This window comes from Phalaenopsis equestris, unplaced genomic scaffold (assembly GCF_001263595.1).
Source record: "Phalaenopsis equestris unplaced genomic scaffold, ASM126359v1 Scaffold001112, whole genome shotgun sequence".
NCBI lineage: Eukaryota > Viridiplantae > Streptophyta > Magnoliopsida > Asparagales > Orchidaceae > Phalaenopsis > Phalaenopsis equestris.
Window position 1 is genome coordinate 160,377 of NW_018165551.1, and position 16,097 is coordinate 176,473.

Consider the following 16,097-nt stretch of genomic DNA (forward strand, 5'->3'; position numbering starts at 1 on the left):
AATGCTTACAAGAGTTATCCAACTGATATTTAATCCAACAATCGTTTGTTTCGACCGACCGATCGCCTCGGGTTGCGCATAGGCCCTTGATCATTGATTCACTAATTATTGTCTTAGGTCGGCCCCAGGTCGACCGTTTGGGTTCTCTTTTCAAACCCTTTTTCAATTGTTGACTGGCCGGGTGATTTATTGCTTGGGTGCCCAATCACCAACCATGTCGTACTTCTTGAGATCTATACCATGTGGTTTGGCCCATCGCCTCCCGCTCCAGCCGTTGGATTGCTTTGTGATCTGTGCTGTCATATTTTTCATATACAGTATGTAAATTTCCCATCCATATATATAAAATCTATAGGTTATAATTTTTATGTTTATCTACGTTCTTATTTGAGCATTTAATACTTTATTTACACAATAACACATCAATTAATAATGCTCTTAACTCTTCTAATCGCAATTATTTGATCGGATAATTAATAAATTGACTTTTAATTCGTACAACAGATCCCAACCATGTGGAAGTTTATTTTGACCACCATAAAGTTGACCATTTGACCAATGAATTTAGTCAAAAGGATTGCGTGAGACAATGCTCTTTTCAAATGTTGGTAGGTTTGCCAATATAAAAATTGTTTTTTTTTTTTTGCAAAATATCTTTTCAATATTTTAAAGTGATTTTTTATTTAGAATATTTAGAAAATGTATTTAAATTAATATAGTTTATTATTTTTATCTTTTTTTCAAAATTAATTAAAAAATAATAATAACAAATTATAAAGAATTGCCATCCTTTCTATATAAGAAATTAGCAAGAAAAAAAATATACTTATATCATTTAAATCTTCCAGTTGGTGATATCTTGTGCTCTCAACCCCAAAGAGTATTTTGTATGTTATTTTAGATTATTGTATAAACAACCTAATGTTGAAATTGATTGCATTGATTTGTTAATTAATAGCCTTATGACATCACCTAAATGTTAAAAAAATTTGGACGGTATTTTTCTTCCGTTTCTACCAAGTTTTGGTTGTAAGGTTTGGGTATTCATGTTCGACATATCAAGAACTGAGTGACCTCCGTTTAAAAGAGATTGTCTATGAATTTCTTAATTATTTGTAGTTAAAGGAGTAAGTAGTGAAATCCTCATCCAAGTGAAAATTCGGTAGTAATGTAGGCTAGTGTAATGCCAAATCATATAAAATTTGATGTCAAAGTATTCTTTAGCTTAGTTTTAAGTCTTGTGTGTTTATTTATTTATTTATTTTTATAAGTTTTCATATTCTTATGATGATATACAATTGGAATGATTATTTGTGTTGATATTGAGTAATCAATAATTATGACATGGACAATCTAATTTCTCTTATTTCTAGCATAATCTCTTTATAAAATCAAATTGATATGTGTGAGCTATATGCATGATTTGTTATTTGATGTGCTAATACCATCATAGCTTGTGTAGTAAAGTGAATCATTTCTATTGTGCCCAATAATTACACACTTGCCCATTTTCCTTATCTTATATGCATACATTATTGATCACTTGTTTGGTGTTGCACGTGTAGGTTGAATTAAATTATTAGAAGCATGTTTAGTCATTTAGTTGGGTGGAAAATCATTCATAATCTGACCTTGTAGTAATACAAAACTTATATATTTTGTCAGCATATTTGTACGCTTGTGTGTTTAGTTCAATTATTTGATTGATTATTTATGTATTTTTGTGAGTTTGTTGTGTGTTTGAGTTGGTAAAATTTCTAAAGAAGCTCCACATTATCATCGCATACCCGATTCAATCCTACCCATTTTAAATGCGTCTTTAAGAGAAAGTTTAAAAAAAAATCATCATCTCCGGATTATATATGATCTTAGCCATAAATTAAAAAAAAAAAAAAAAAGTTAGCAAAATCCTTGTTGACTCTATTTGCACAAACAAGCCTTTATTAATGATCTCAATAAAAATCATAATCTATCCATCTCACACGAATAAGTTTGTTGAAAAGAAGAGAGAGGCCTCTAATGGATTCCATTTCATTAAAAAATAGAAATGACTACTACCACCATAACCTATGGGAGAACTCACTACGGTTTAACAGTGAAAAAGCACTCTTCTTTGGTGTCTCTAACCCAGTTTTCTTCTTCCAACTATATATCAATAAAAGCATCAAAGAACACTGAAATTATGTTTTGTATTTAAGTTCTATAGAATTCTAAACTAGTAAAGATACTTTAGATGACAAGGAACATGAATAGGGACGAAGAAAGACAACATGAAGAATGGATATAGTCACTAAAAACACCATATAATGGCATCTTTATATATTTTGTTGTTTCCCACTTTTCTCTGTAGAGACACCGAGTTTGAAATTTAAAAAAAAGTGCTCTGTATCATAGATTTGTATCTGACTAAAAACAAGAATTTGCCAAGGAAAATGTAGTTCTTTTGATGAGGCATAATTAATAGGGGCATTTACATACATAATACTCAATATTTAAAGGCCTAAACTTTATTTTTTTTACATTTATATCACCCAAATATTTCATTTCATATCAAAAAATACTACCAGTTTAACTTCTAAAAAGTGAAATACATCTTACATGCACATGTAAGGTGACATATATATATGAAGTTTAGGTATAAGACATCTTACATGCACATGTAAGGTGACATATATATATATGTAAACATTGAAGTTTAGGTATAAGGTTTGTAATTACATAGGGAGTAAGTGACATAAAAAAAATACCACCATTTTAACTTTAAAAAGTGAAATATACATTTCATGCACATGTAAGATGACATATATGTAAAAATTGAAGTTTAGGTATCAGATTTGTGATTACATAGGGATCAAGTGATATCAACAAATGTGCAATCATTTTGACTTTTAAAAAGTGAAATACACCTTTCATGCATAGGTAAGTTTAGATACCATGTTCGTAATTACATAGGAATTAAGTGGCATGTATGTAAATCTTCTTTGACAAAAAAGAAGCAAAAGCTGTGAATCAAATAGCAAATTGCTGCGGCTAACTTATTATATTTATGCCAAGATTCAAATTTTGACTAACACAATCCCTTCCCTATTTTAATCATTTGTCAACAGCTTATGCCAGGTTAAAAACCTAAATATCGTCACCAACATCCCCAAATCTGACAAAATAGTCAAATCAGGATTTGGTAAACGAACGCCAGAATTAAAAAAATTGAATCTTTATGCCCTCAACCAAATATAAAACCGAAACCAGAGGGACCTTGGCTCAACATTCTTACCAGTTTTCCTTCTTCTAATGGCGCATAAGATTCAAAGCTTCAATTTTTGTCAGCTTGGGCGGTACTTTAGCACAAAGGGGCGGCGGACACATCCAGCGCCGCCGCTCAAATCATCGCCGGTGAAAGTCATGGGGCTCGACGGGCGTGTTAAGGTGTATCACCGACGGATCAAGGTGGAGGAGTTGATGAAGGAGCACGCTTGCCACCTCCTTTGCAGGTCGGATTCTTTCTTCATAGGGCAGAAGTTGCAGGCTCTTGAAGCTGCCGAGGAGCTTCAGATGGGCGAGAGCTATTTCATTCTTCCTTCTCAGTTCTTTCAGTCCGTTCTCTCCTTCGTCACCATAGCGTCCTCCCTCGCGAAAATCGGCGGCGGTTGCGGGGGAAGAGATGGAGGAGGTCGGTTGAGGCATTTCGACATACACAAGACGGACAGTGGGAAGCTGCAGATAAGGATTAGCGAAGAGGTGGAGGAGATTGTGGGGGAAGAGGAGGAAGGAAAAAATGGGGTTTTGTGTACGACGAAGGAGATGGTGAAGGAATATGAGAAGCTCGTGGGAGTGGATTTGCGGCGGTGGAGGCCGAAGCTGGAGAAGATAGCCGAGACGCCGGAGGGGAAAATGAGGAGGAGGGGGAGGGGAATGAAATGGAATTTTGGTGGGTTGAGGAGGAAAAATAACGATAAACATGTATAAAAAAAAAGGAATTTTGGAGAGTAGTGTAAATACTTCTTTGGCTTATGGTGATTACTAATTTCTATAAAAAAATAATTTTTTTTGTTTTTGTCAATACCTTGAATATGAATTTAAGATCTTGGTTGTATCGAAGTCAATCGTACTCGTTAGCTAATCTGTGGAGATGATAAACTATAGAGCTTTTTACCTCCCATATGTACGTCTGAAGCATGTCAACATTCTTATGTTCCCTCAAACGAGCTCGCTAAGTTTAAGGCTTCAGGCGAGCTCACACATATTTTTCGAGTTCTTCTTCTAAGCTCAATGAACAATCCTTTGAGGGAGAAAGAAGAGAATTCCAATTTGTCGACACACATATCACCAATGATTAACAATATGAAAATCCACGACTGGGGTATTGACAAAAAAAAAAAAAAAAGATTGTTGAGACTCCATCTATATTCTAGTTTTATATTTCATTCCTTCGACCTATGCGCGGGTACAAAAGCTCAATGATATATAAATAAGAGGAAAGAGAGAAGATGAATGATCGAATCCTGCACCCTCAAAAAGCTCTCTTATTATCCTCTTTAAGAGAGTCCTTCAGCTTTTTCTCACTTCTTTCACATGGTTTCTCTTGAATTGTATGAGTTCATGAATTATATAGGATCTTACATCCCAAAAGTATTCAACAATACATATTGTTGTAATAAATGTTTTTTAAAATTTTAAGAAAAATTGGATATATGCATTCTAAATCAAAATTTAGGTTTCACGAGCTCAAAAATAGTTTAAAAAAAGAAAAGAGAAAAATGGAGAAATTTATCATAAATTTTCATTCGAATACTTGTTAGGTTATTTGCTGGGTAGGAAATTCATAAAGGAGCATTGAAGCAATTTATGTATTTCAGGATAAACAGCTTATTCTAAAACGCGGCCCGCGGGTTGACTGTCGACCCACGACCTGCGTTTAGTGTAAAAATGAAACCGCATTTTCAAATAAGCAGACAAAACACACTTTTCAAACGGTACCGCAACGTTTTCAAAAACCCGAAACGAGCGCTTACAGGAATCTTCTTCTTGGAATTAAGAAGATCCGGAAATTTTCATGCATAATTATATCACACGATATGTTTAAAATGAAAATCTATAAAAGTTAGTAGGTAGATTTGTAAATATAAGAAGAAGAATTGTGCTCAAATCCCTAAACCTACCATTATCTCCGTCGTGGCCGGGTGAAGAAATGGCCTCCCTCCTGCGGTTCGGAGGCCAACGTCTCATATCTCGGAGCTCGCCTCCAATTTCTCTACTCCGGTGCTATTCTCTGACGGCGAAGAGGGACGATTCCGGCGAAGAAGAGCTTGAGTTTTTCGACCAGCGAAAGCTCCCAGCCGACTACAATCCCTCCAATTTCGATCCCACAGAGCACCGCACCCCGCCGGCCGATCGCGTATGGCGCCTCGTCGACGAGATCTCTTCCCTCACACTCACGGAGGTCGCCGAGCTCTCCTCCATTCTCATGCGGAAGGCGGCCCTCAGTGAGCCCCCCATCATCGGCGTCATAAAGCCCGGCGCTGCTTTACCTGGAGCTGCTGGCGCTGGTTTGGGGACAGCGGCTGACGCTAAGGAGGAGGAGAAGCCGGAGAAGACGGTGTTTGAGCTGAAGCTCGAATCATTCGAGGCTGCTTCCAAGATTAAGGTTATAAAGGAGGTGAGGGCGTTCACGGACTTGGGTTTGAAGGAGGCCAAGGAGTTGGTGGAGAAGAGTCCATCTGTTATCAAGAGTGGAGTTTCTAAAGAAGAGGCGGAGCAGATCGTTGAGAAAATGAAGGCTGCTGGAGCTAAGGTCATCATGGCCTGATGATTTGGGGAACAGAAGATTTCAGAGGTATTCAACCTTTTCTATCGGATTAATGTTCTGTTGTTGATCAGAATCTAAGTGATAAGTTAGTTTCTTTCCAAAACGTTTGGTCTTGGGCAAGATTTGAAGTTAGAGCACAACAAGATTGGGTTGTGATCAAATTTTGCTAGCTTCCATAGATTCACTCATCCAGGTGAAATTATTAGGGATGGATTGGTGGCATTTATGGTGGTATTGTAGTGGTATTATAGTGTTATTGTGGCAATACCAGCAGAATACCACTGATCCGCACCTATGTTCACCGGACATAGTAATTGCTCCCCATCCAGGCTCCAGAATCCTGATTGATTTCTCGCTTGAGGGAAGAAATATTTGGTTTTTTTGAAAAGGAGCATTTCATTGAGGAGGTGCTCTTTTATATTATGATAAAGATGAGATTTTGGGGATGGCTTACAGGCATTTTGTTTCATTTGGGTTGGGGAGGTTCTAAAATTTGCTATTTGGGTATCTCATTTCTGAATTTGAGGAACTAGATAACTGTAAACCATAGGAGACTTGTGTATGTTATTGTGTATGGTATCACCAAAAAATTCCTTTTTTACCTTTTTTGTTCTAAAGAAGGTATTGTTTTCTTCTTCATTTGAGTTTGTTAATTATCATCGGGGCATTTACATGCATATCACATAATTCTTATGTATTTACGTATCTAACGCATAAAATTTCAAACACATGCATAGCACACAAACTTTAACATTACATAAAAAATAGCACTATTTACCATTTAAATACTAAATACACCTTTTCATGCGTAGGTTCATGACATCAAATTTTTATATGTTAATATCAACTTTTGGGGTTAGATATATAAATTCATAAGAATTGTGTCGTATGTATGTAAATTTCCCATTCTCATTTGTTGGTTTTATATTTTGTTGCATTGTTGATACTTTCAAATTTGGCTTTGTGGAAATTGTGCATTCCTTCCTTTTCTATGCTGATTTACTGTTTTTTCTTTTTTTCTTTTTTAGAATCCGAATTAAATTTTAGGGATACTTGAAGCCAATAGAGGTGAGTGAGGGTGATTTCTGTTACCTATTTTGAGTTTTATGCTCAGGGAATTGTTGGTATCCGTTGGCAATTACTTAACCATAGGGTTTATCAAAAAATTTAGGGCCATTTACATACATACCACCAAATTTCTATGTATTTACATATCTTAAAACCTAAACTTTACTATTTACATTGACACAGCCCCAAAGCTTTCATATCATATAAAAAATACCACCATTTTAACTTTTTAAAATTACAATACAATTTTTATGCATAGGTAAGGCATGTCTGTAAAAATTGAAATTTAGGTTTTAGAATTGTATAAATTTTCCTTAAATTTTCGCTATTGAATGGCTAACAAAAAAATTTATTTTGTTGAATCAACTATTTCTATTGTAATTAGTGATATGCAACATGAGGATTTCTGTTGGTTTTCGTAGCACAATTAGATTTTAAGGACATATTTGTTATTATGCACCATTCTCTTCTAGGTTATCATCTTTATTGGGCATAGAACAACTATTTGGGGTTGAAGTAACTCTTTATTCTTATTTCTTGTTGACTGGTATTTGGAATAACATGTATTCATGTATCTTAATTTTACTGCTTTGCTTATTAATCCTCTATTGGTTTGCTAATTTTAAAGGCTCCATTATCTACACATTTACTTTATTGTTTTAATTTTTCTTATCAAAGTGAATGTCTCACTTATTCCAGTGAATGTCTCACTTATTCCAGTGAATGTCTTACTAGTTATAATTGTAACATTTGCAAAAGGTATACACCAAGACACCAAGCTTTGAATATATTTTTTCATTTTCAATACAAAAAGTAATTTATTTATTCAATGTTGATTTTTGAAGTAGATCTAATGTAATAAAAAACTATTATATTACTTCATAATTGCTTCTTTTATTGGTCAATGCTTCATCATTTATAGTATTTATGGTGTCGAAGATTTGCCTTCTCAAGGTCATCAAAATAATATGAAGATTCTTTCTTTATTCTTTGTACTTCTTCATTCATTATCTTGACACAAAAATCTGTCCATATTATATATTCTTTAGATGAAAATAAATTTGTTCTCTGAAGTATATGTTAATGTAATTTTTTTAGTCTAAGTTTGTTTCTTTAGCTTCATAGTGTGACTCATAAGTTTGAATCCTCTATAGTTAACACAATCTTGAACTTGATGATCCTTTATCTAATTCTTAATTTGCCTCCTAGAAGCAATATCCTTCCACAAACCCCTATTGTATCAAAGGTTTTCTTTCAAGAGTCCACATTAGTGAACTTGGTCGAACTTGGCTATGTTTAACTGCTTCATTATGTGTTGGACTAACCATAGGTATTCAAATGATTTCAGTGAATTTGACTGGTTGCAAATTGTAATTTTATGGGTGTTAGTTGTAATTTGTGAAGGAAGAATGTTGAAACAAAGCTATGTCTCCATACAATTTCATTTGTTACTAACTTCATTGGTATTCCTCCATATTGCTTGATTATAGACTTTTTTAAGTGGCCTATCTTATACACTTAAGATCATGATTTAGGGTGTGTTTAGGGCAGTTGCATTTGTTTCGATAAGCAACTGTGATGCTGCTTTTAGGATAAGTTGTTATTAGAAAACAGTTGATGGTGAAACAATGTGGATGTTTGAATAATCTGTTGTATTGTAACTGTTTCTGAGAAAAAAAATGAAAATGTCTTTATATACAGGTGTTAGCTTTAAGTCAGTAGTTTCAGAAATAATTCAAGCAAAACAACAAAAAATGCATTTCCCTTGTTAAAAAAAAAAAGTTAAAAGTCCATTATTTCACATTTTCATACCAAAGAAACTAAAAAAATCAGTGAACCCTATAGTCATGTAATAACTAAATGCACTCGAATACACACAGAAAGAGGAGGGCCCCATAAGCCCCCTCATTTTCATCAATTCACATTTCAACATACCAAAGAAACCAGAAGAAACATAGATGACATAACTAAGTACACTTGAACGCTCAAAGAATTATGAGAGCCTCATAAGCCTCACATGCTCATCAATTCACATTTCGGGATATCAAAAAAACCAAAGAAACTAGATAAACTTATATAAATAGCATAACCAAACACACCCAAACGCACGCAAAAGGAGAGCCTCAGGAGAGCCTCGTAAGCCCCTCCATGTTCATCAATTCATATTTCAACATGCCAAAAAAATTAACGAAACCAGAGAAAATCACATGGATACATAACCAAATGCACATGAATGCGCGCAGAAGGAAGATAGCCTCAGAAGCTTCGATGCTCATCATATCATATTCCGACAAACCACAACACACCAGAAACCAACCTCGCAACACAAGAGAGAGAAATAGGAACCTAGCAAAAAATATGCGAGCGAGAAGACAAAAGAAGGAAGAACACGGCCTATCAAAATGAGGGAAGAAAGGAAAGTTGAGGCGTGCCTGCAATGAAGAATGATTGAGAATGGGGAGATGAAAGCAGGAACCGAATCGAAAAAATCTTAGGGATTTGTCGGTGATGCTGGGGGTAGAGCTAGGAGAGTTGAGGAAAACCGTAAGCGAAGCAGCAGAATTCAGAGGGAAACGAAGACTATGGAATGCTAAAAACAGGCGGCCACAATGCAAAAAAATTGAAGCCAACACACCTCAAACGAATCGTGGGGCTGCGGGAACACGCACTGCCTCGGTGCCGCTGCCCCAAACACACTGTCTGTTCAAATTTATTGATATACGTGCATTTTTATCAAAATAATGTGGATTGAATAGAAAGATGTCCATTCATTCTTTTGCTTTTCATTGAGAAAATCAAGTTTTACATACATACCACTCCATTCATATATACTTATTTAACATCAAAACTTCAATTTTTATATAAATGCCACCTCACCTATGTATGAAAAGGAATATTTTACTTTTTTTTTTTAAGTCATGACGGTGGCATTTTTTGTGTGATATGAAAGATTTGGGCGGTATAAATGTAAAAAGTAAAGTTTAGGTGTTATATATAATACATAGAAACTGGTTGGTATGTATGTAAATTCCCCATAAATTAATTATGGTGTCCTTACCTAATGACAAAGTCCAATTTTTTTCATAGTTTTTTTACTTTGACTTCAACGAGTGACTTGAGTTGCCTGTGTTTTTTAGGGATTGTTTGGTTGGCTGTATCATGGATGCTAAGCTAAGTAAAAGGTATGTAGGTAGTTTAACTTATTTAGGTGTTTGATATGAAGTAAAATGAGTGTAAAGTGAAGGTTCGAATTGTAAAATAACTTAATAAGGGGGGTTTTGTTGCAAAAGGGACTCACTTGAATCGGTCATTTTACATTGTTTCTCGTTACCAAAATGTATCTTCTTCCTCACATTACCTAATTTATATTGAAAAGCCATTTTCATCCCTTGAGTCCACCTCCATCTTCCTGTTCTCGCTTCATGTGTGTGCAGAACCGATCTTTCTTTATAAAGTTGGTGAATTTTAAAAAAAAATTGGATTTTTTTGACTTTGGTTGGATGGATGAGCTCTGCATGAACTGAGGGGAGGATTTTAAATATAAATTTAGGAAAATTTACATTCATACCCCGCAATTCTTATGCATTTACATATCTAACACCTACAGTTTGATATTTACATCTGTAGAATTCCGAGTTTCTTATTTTAGATTTATTCACGCCTACGCCTTTCTTATTATGTCGTATTTCTTTTCTTTTGTTGTTTTTTGTAATTTGAGTTACAAAGCACACGAGTACATCTAATACCAAGCAGATCATATATTGTTTATAAGTGGTTTCTTATCTTATCTTTTCATCCACATTATTTAAAAGGTCCATTTACACACATACCGCCCAATATCTAACACCTAAACTTTATTTTTTTACATTTATACCATCCTAACCTCTCATGTCATACCAAAAGTGAAATATAACTTTTCATGAGCAAGGTGTTATCCTGCTTTGTATGTTATATTTTCATAGTGTTGTTTTCAGGAGACATCCTAACATTGCACGATGATTTAAAAGATCGATGTCATAAGTTTTCGACAATTTTCTTACGATGACCGTCAACCACCTAGCATTGCCGTTTATTTTTTGCATTTGAGACTTGAAATCTGACAATGACAGTTTGAGAGAGTACTTGATTTAAATTAAATCTATGACAACTATCTATTTATGTTGCGACTCTTGATTAACTTTTCTTTGATGGATTTAAATTTCTCTATGATTTTTTTGGGTTTAGATCTTCCAATTTTGTTACTATATAATTAGTTTTTTTTAAAATTTTTTGGGTCTCCATTGAAAGACTTTTAATTCTTGTTTTAATTGGTTGTCTTTGGAACTACAAATCTTAACTTGGACCATGAATTGATCATCTCAAGGCATTCATATAGGAACACAAACACAATATTATTAGTAATCAATTTAACTTGACAAAGAATTTGAATTGAAGGGCTTTTAACATGCTCATTTCGAGCTGAGTTGGGGTTGGCTCAAAATATGCTCGAATGGATTGAGTTTGGATCGAAATTAGGTCATGGCTACTTAGCCAACTCAACTCGAAATTGAATTGAGCTCGATTCAGCTTGAAATCGAAACAACCTAGCAAAAATATAAGTCATTTGGATCCATTCTACCTTGAAATCCGGCTCGATCTATCTTGAAATATAAACATTATGGCTTAAATTAAGTATTTGGATATTTTTTTATCTTGAAATTGGCTCGTAACTCATTATAATTAATTTTATTTAGCATCATGTATGACTTTTCTATATTAAAAATAATTTGAGTCGATCTTGAACTAGTTCAAGCCGAGTGGTGTATGGCTCTAAATTGACTAAAAAAAAATTGATCCAAAGTCTTGGCTCATAGCTCAACTCATTTATTTCAATACGATCTAGATCCGAGCTAAAGTTTGAATCAATTTTAAATCGCTTATTGATACTCAAGCTAAATTCACAGTCCCAACTGGAGTTTAAAAACAAAATAAAGCTTGAGATTATACCCGAGCATGAATATTCGATAAAAATTGAGTATTTTTTAATGTAAAATTAAATCAATCATATCTAATATAGTTTAAAAAACTATAATCAAAATATAATATGATAAAATTTTATGCCTAACAATGTCATTGTTGGGTTCTAAGCCTCAAATATAAAAAAACTGAAAGGTTGTATTAGACAGTCGACGACCAACATAAAAATTTGGTTGGAAAATTATGAGATGAATTCTTCAAATTCTTGTGTAAATGTTATGTTTCCCCCTAAAAGCAATGCATGTATGATCTGAATATAAAAAAAAGTGTGCAAGGGTTGTTACAACGACGCCTAGGTGTACTTTCAAATAAGCAAGAGTTCTTACATTACAGATAGATGTGTGCAAATGATATGATCTTAAAATATAGGTACTCTCATAGATATATTAATGAAATTAGTAGATATTATGGTTCATAAGAACCTAAATATTTTATGTATTTAAGAAACTAAATTGGTTAGAGAAAATGATGAGGAGATTAATAACTTAGATTTTAAATTTTGGTATTCAGGTAGGAGTCGCACTAGAAATAATGTAGATGTAATTATAGATAAGAGTTTGAAAGATAATATTATAAAAATTAATAAAATTTGAGAGATAATTATAGTTCAAAAGATTGTTGTTGATACTAAGATTTTTAATGTTATAAGTGTTTATACTCCTTAAGTAGGTTTAGATATGAGTTCAAAAGAGCAATCCTGGAATGACTTTGAATAATTAATACAAATGTTACCTCTTAAAGACAAAATTTTTATTCGATGAGATTTAAATGAACATTTTGGTAGAGTGATAGAAGATTTTAGAAATATTCATGGTGACTACGATTTTGGAGTGATTAATGAAGAATGTTGAACCATATTAAATTTTGCTTAGCAATTTATTTTGTTATTGCTAATAATTTATTTAAGAAAAGAAATAGTCGATAATGTAAAGATTGCAAGGCCATTTCAAATAAAAATTTAAGTACTCAATATTGATTATTAGTTCTGAATTTTAAGATGAGCAGTTGTAAGATAAATAATTTAATGAAACATTATCATAAAATTAGACGAGGCGTTTAAAAAATACAAATAAAATTATTTTTATATGAGTAAACTTTAAGATTTCAAAATTTGGGATGTTCATGAAGTTAATTCTATGTGGAATAAAGTAATAAGCATTATTAAACAAGTGATAAAAGATATGCTTTTGTGAGTCAAAAGGGAAATTTTTATAAATAAAAAAAATTTGTGGCAGAATAATAATGTGTAAGAAAAGATAAATATAAGAAGTTGTGTTATAAAAATTAGTTTAAATGTAAAAGCTTAGAGAATTGGAAAAAAATATAAGGAGACCTCTAAGGAGTAAGAGAACAATTTGTGACACTGAAAATTCTGATTTATATATAAACTAGCCAAAAAAAATGATATGTGAATGAACTATTTTGATGAACTTTTGAATGAAGTTTCTGAAAATACTATTGACTTTAGTGATCTTAATATCGTTAATAATAATAAAACGTTTTTTTTTCGTTGTATTAGTAAAAAAGAAGTTAATGAGGCTTTATAAAAATCAAGGGTGAAAAATCAGTAGGACCTTAAAATATCACAATTGAAGTCTTGAAATATTTGGGAGGTTCTTGGCTTACTAAAATCTTTAATATTATTTTAAAAACTAAAAAGATGTTTAGGAAGTGGAGGAAGAGTGTTTTGGTCACCATTTTTAAAAATAAATGGGATGCACAAGAGTGCAAATTATAGAGGAATAAAACTGATATGTCATACTTTAAAATTATAAGAGAGTAATTAAACATAGGTTAAAAACGTGATACAAAAATTTCTCATAATCAGTTTGGATTTATGCCGGTAGATCTACTTTGGAAGCTATACATTTATTGAGAGGTTTGATGGAGAAATGTAGAGAGAACAAGGGGGATCTACATGTGATTTTTATTGATTTAGAAAAAAAGCTTACGATGAAGTTCTAAGAGAAGTCCTTTGGAGAGTTCTGGAGAAGAAAAATGCTGATATGACTTATATACAAGTTATTAAGATATGCATACTAGAGTTGTTACTTGTACTCCATCACAAGGATGATTGACCAAGTATTTTCATATTTAGGTTGGATTACATCAGGTATTGTCTTTAAGCTCATTTCTTTTTACTTTAATTATAGATGCTCTTACTGGACACTTATAGGAGGATGTACTTAGGTGTATGTTTTTCGCTGATGATATCCTTCTTGTGGATTAAACTAGAGAAAGAGTTCAGAAAAAACTTAAATGTTAGGGGTCTACATTAGAGTATAAAAGTCTTCGAGTAGATCTAAAACTGAATACACGGAATCTAATTTTAATGGCACTAGCTCTAATGGCAAACTTATAATTATGGATGATCAAATCATTAAAATGTGTGAATGTTTCACATGTCTATTGTTCTACGTGATGGTGATATAGATGGTGATATTATTAGTAGAATTCAAATTAATTGGTTGAAGTGGAGGACTGCATCGAGTCTATTGTATGATAGAAAAGTATTGTTTAGAGTTAAAGGATGATTTTATAAAATGATGGTGAAACTTGCAACGCTCTACGATGCAGAATGTTGGCCTTTAAAAGAGAAGTATAAAACAAAAAATTAAGTGTTGCTTAGATGAGAATGCTTAGGTGGCTGAGTGACTTGACACTTAGAAATAAAATGCAAAATGATTATATCCATGATAGGGTTGGTGTAGCTCCAGTGGCTTACAAGATTAGATAAGAGTCATCTTAGATGATTTCACCACATCAAATATCAACCATTTGATGATCCGGTTAAAAGACTAGATATCGCTGTTAAAAGACTAGATAGCGTAGATTCAACTTATGATAAAAAAAAGGCAGAAATAGGCTTTAAAAGTTGGGCTTGTATAAAAAATGGTTTTAATTTATTAGAATTAAATGAAAATATGACTATCAATAGGACTCAATGAAGAAATATGATTCATGTAGCCAGACTCCACTTAACGGGATAAAGGCTTGTTGCTGTTGTTGTATAAAATTTTATGCCTTTTTAATGCGATAAACTATTCAAATTGATGTGTTTTTAATTTGAAAAGATAAAGGAGGGCTTCATACATCACTCCAAAAAAAAAAAAAAAAAAATTTCCTATTTAATGAAGAGTTATGTTGATGTATGAAGAGTTAAGTTGATGTTTGAGGGAATTGTTTAGAGATGAATTTCTTAGAACAAGTTTGAAATCTTCATACATCTGACCAAAGTTAAAATTTCATAGTTATTATGAACAGTCTTTTTTAGTCATTCTGGCTAATTTTTTTGCAAGGAAGCTGTTTATTCATACATGCTTGCCATATTGTGTAATTTGTTTGCTTTCATTCTTTCATTAGGATGATTTACATACATAGCACTTAATTCTTATGTATTTACGCATCTAACACCTAAACTTCAATTTTTACATACACGCCACCTTAGACATGAACGTAAAAGTTACTTTACTTTTGATAAGTTAAAATAGTGATATTTTTTTTTATGTGATATTAAAGATTTAGGTGGTGTAAACATAGAAAGGTAAAGTTAGGTGTTACATATGTAAATACATTGGAATAGGGTGGCATGCATGTAAAGGCCCCTTCTCTTTATAATCCCTTCTTTTAGGTGTCAATTGTCTAGTATTTTTATTATCAATTTGTATTATTTTTTGACATTTGCATTATTTTCTTAAATCAATTTGATTTGCATAAAAATATTCATAGGATCATTAACTCTTAATTATGACAATTATTAGTTTGTTGTTAATGTGAATATGAGGTATTTAGACTAACCTTTCTTGAAGTGCTTGAAGTTTATACTGATGGACTATGAAACAATTGCTTGAAAAAAAAATTGCAAAGGAAAGGGAGCATTTACATACAAACCACTCAATTCCTATGTATTTACATATCTGCCCCTCAATAGTTCTTTACATCTCTATCACCCAAATCTATTAAATCACATAAAAAAATATCATTATTATAAGTATTTCACATAGACCTTTTCCATGCATAGAGAATGGTGGGGGGCATATATATAATATTTGAATTTTACGTGTCGTGATGTATAAATACGTCGGAATTGAATCGTATGCATGTAAATCATCTATAAGTTCTCCAAGGAAACGGAAAAAATTTGCGATAGACGTACACAGCGCTGCGTACGATATTGAGGTTATAACGAGGGTACAATGGGGTTATA

At 32.8% G+C, this 16,097-nt stretch overlaps 2 protein-coding genes across 2 annotated transcripts; both read left to right on the top strand.

The window, feature by feature from the left end:
* The first annotated feature begins 3,016 nt into the window (after window positions 1–3,016).
* LOC110033206 lies at window positions 3,017–3,979 on the top strand. The gene has a single exon (XM_020737113.1). The coding sequence runs from the start codon at window positions 3,292–3,294 to the stop codon at window positions 3,964–3,966; it is 675 nt and encodes a 224-aa protein (XP_020592772.1). The 5' UTR covers window positions 3,017–3,291; the 3' UTR covers window positions 3,967–3,979.
* Window positions 3,980–5,143: 1,164 nt separating this feature from the next.
* On the top strand, window positions 5,144–10,866 carry LOC110033208 (50S ribosomal protein L7/L12). The gene is made up of 2 exons (XM_020737116.1): window positions 5,144–5,833; window positions 10,849–10,866. The coding sequence occupies exon 1, from the start codon at window positions 5,189–5,191 to the stop codon at window positions 5,804–5,806; it is 618 nt and encodes a 205-aa protein (XP_020592775.1). The 5' UTR covers window positions 5,144–5,188; the 3' UTR covers window positions 5,807–5,833; window positions 10,849–10,866.
* The last annotated feature ends 5,231 nt before the right edge of the window (window positions 10,867–16,097 follow it).

What these genes read in the sequence shown, in the direction of transcription:
- LOC110033206 (XM_020737113.1), top strand. Translation starts at nt 3,292, where the DNA reads ATGGCGCATAAGATTCAAAGCTTCAATTTTTGTCAGCTTGGGCGGTAC.
- LOC110033208 (XM_020737116.1), top strand. Translation starts at nt 5,189, where the DNA reads ATGGCCTCCCTCCTGCGGTTCGGAGGCCAACGTCTCATATCTCGGAGC.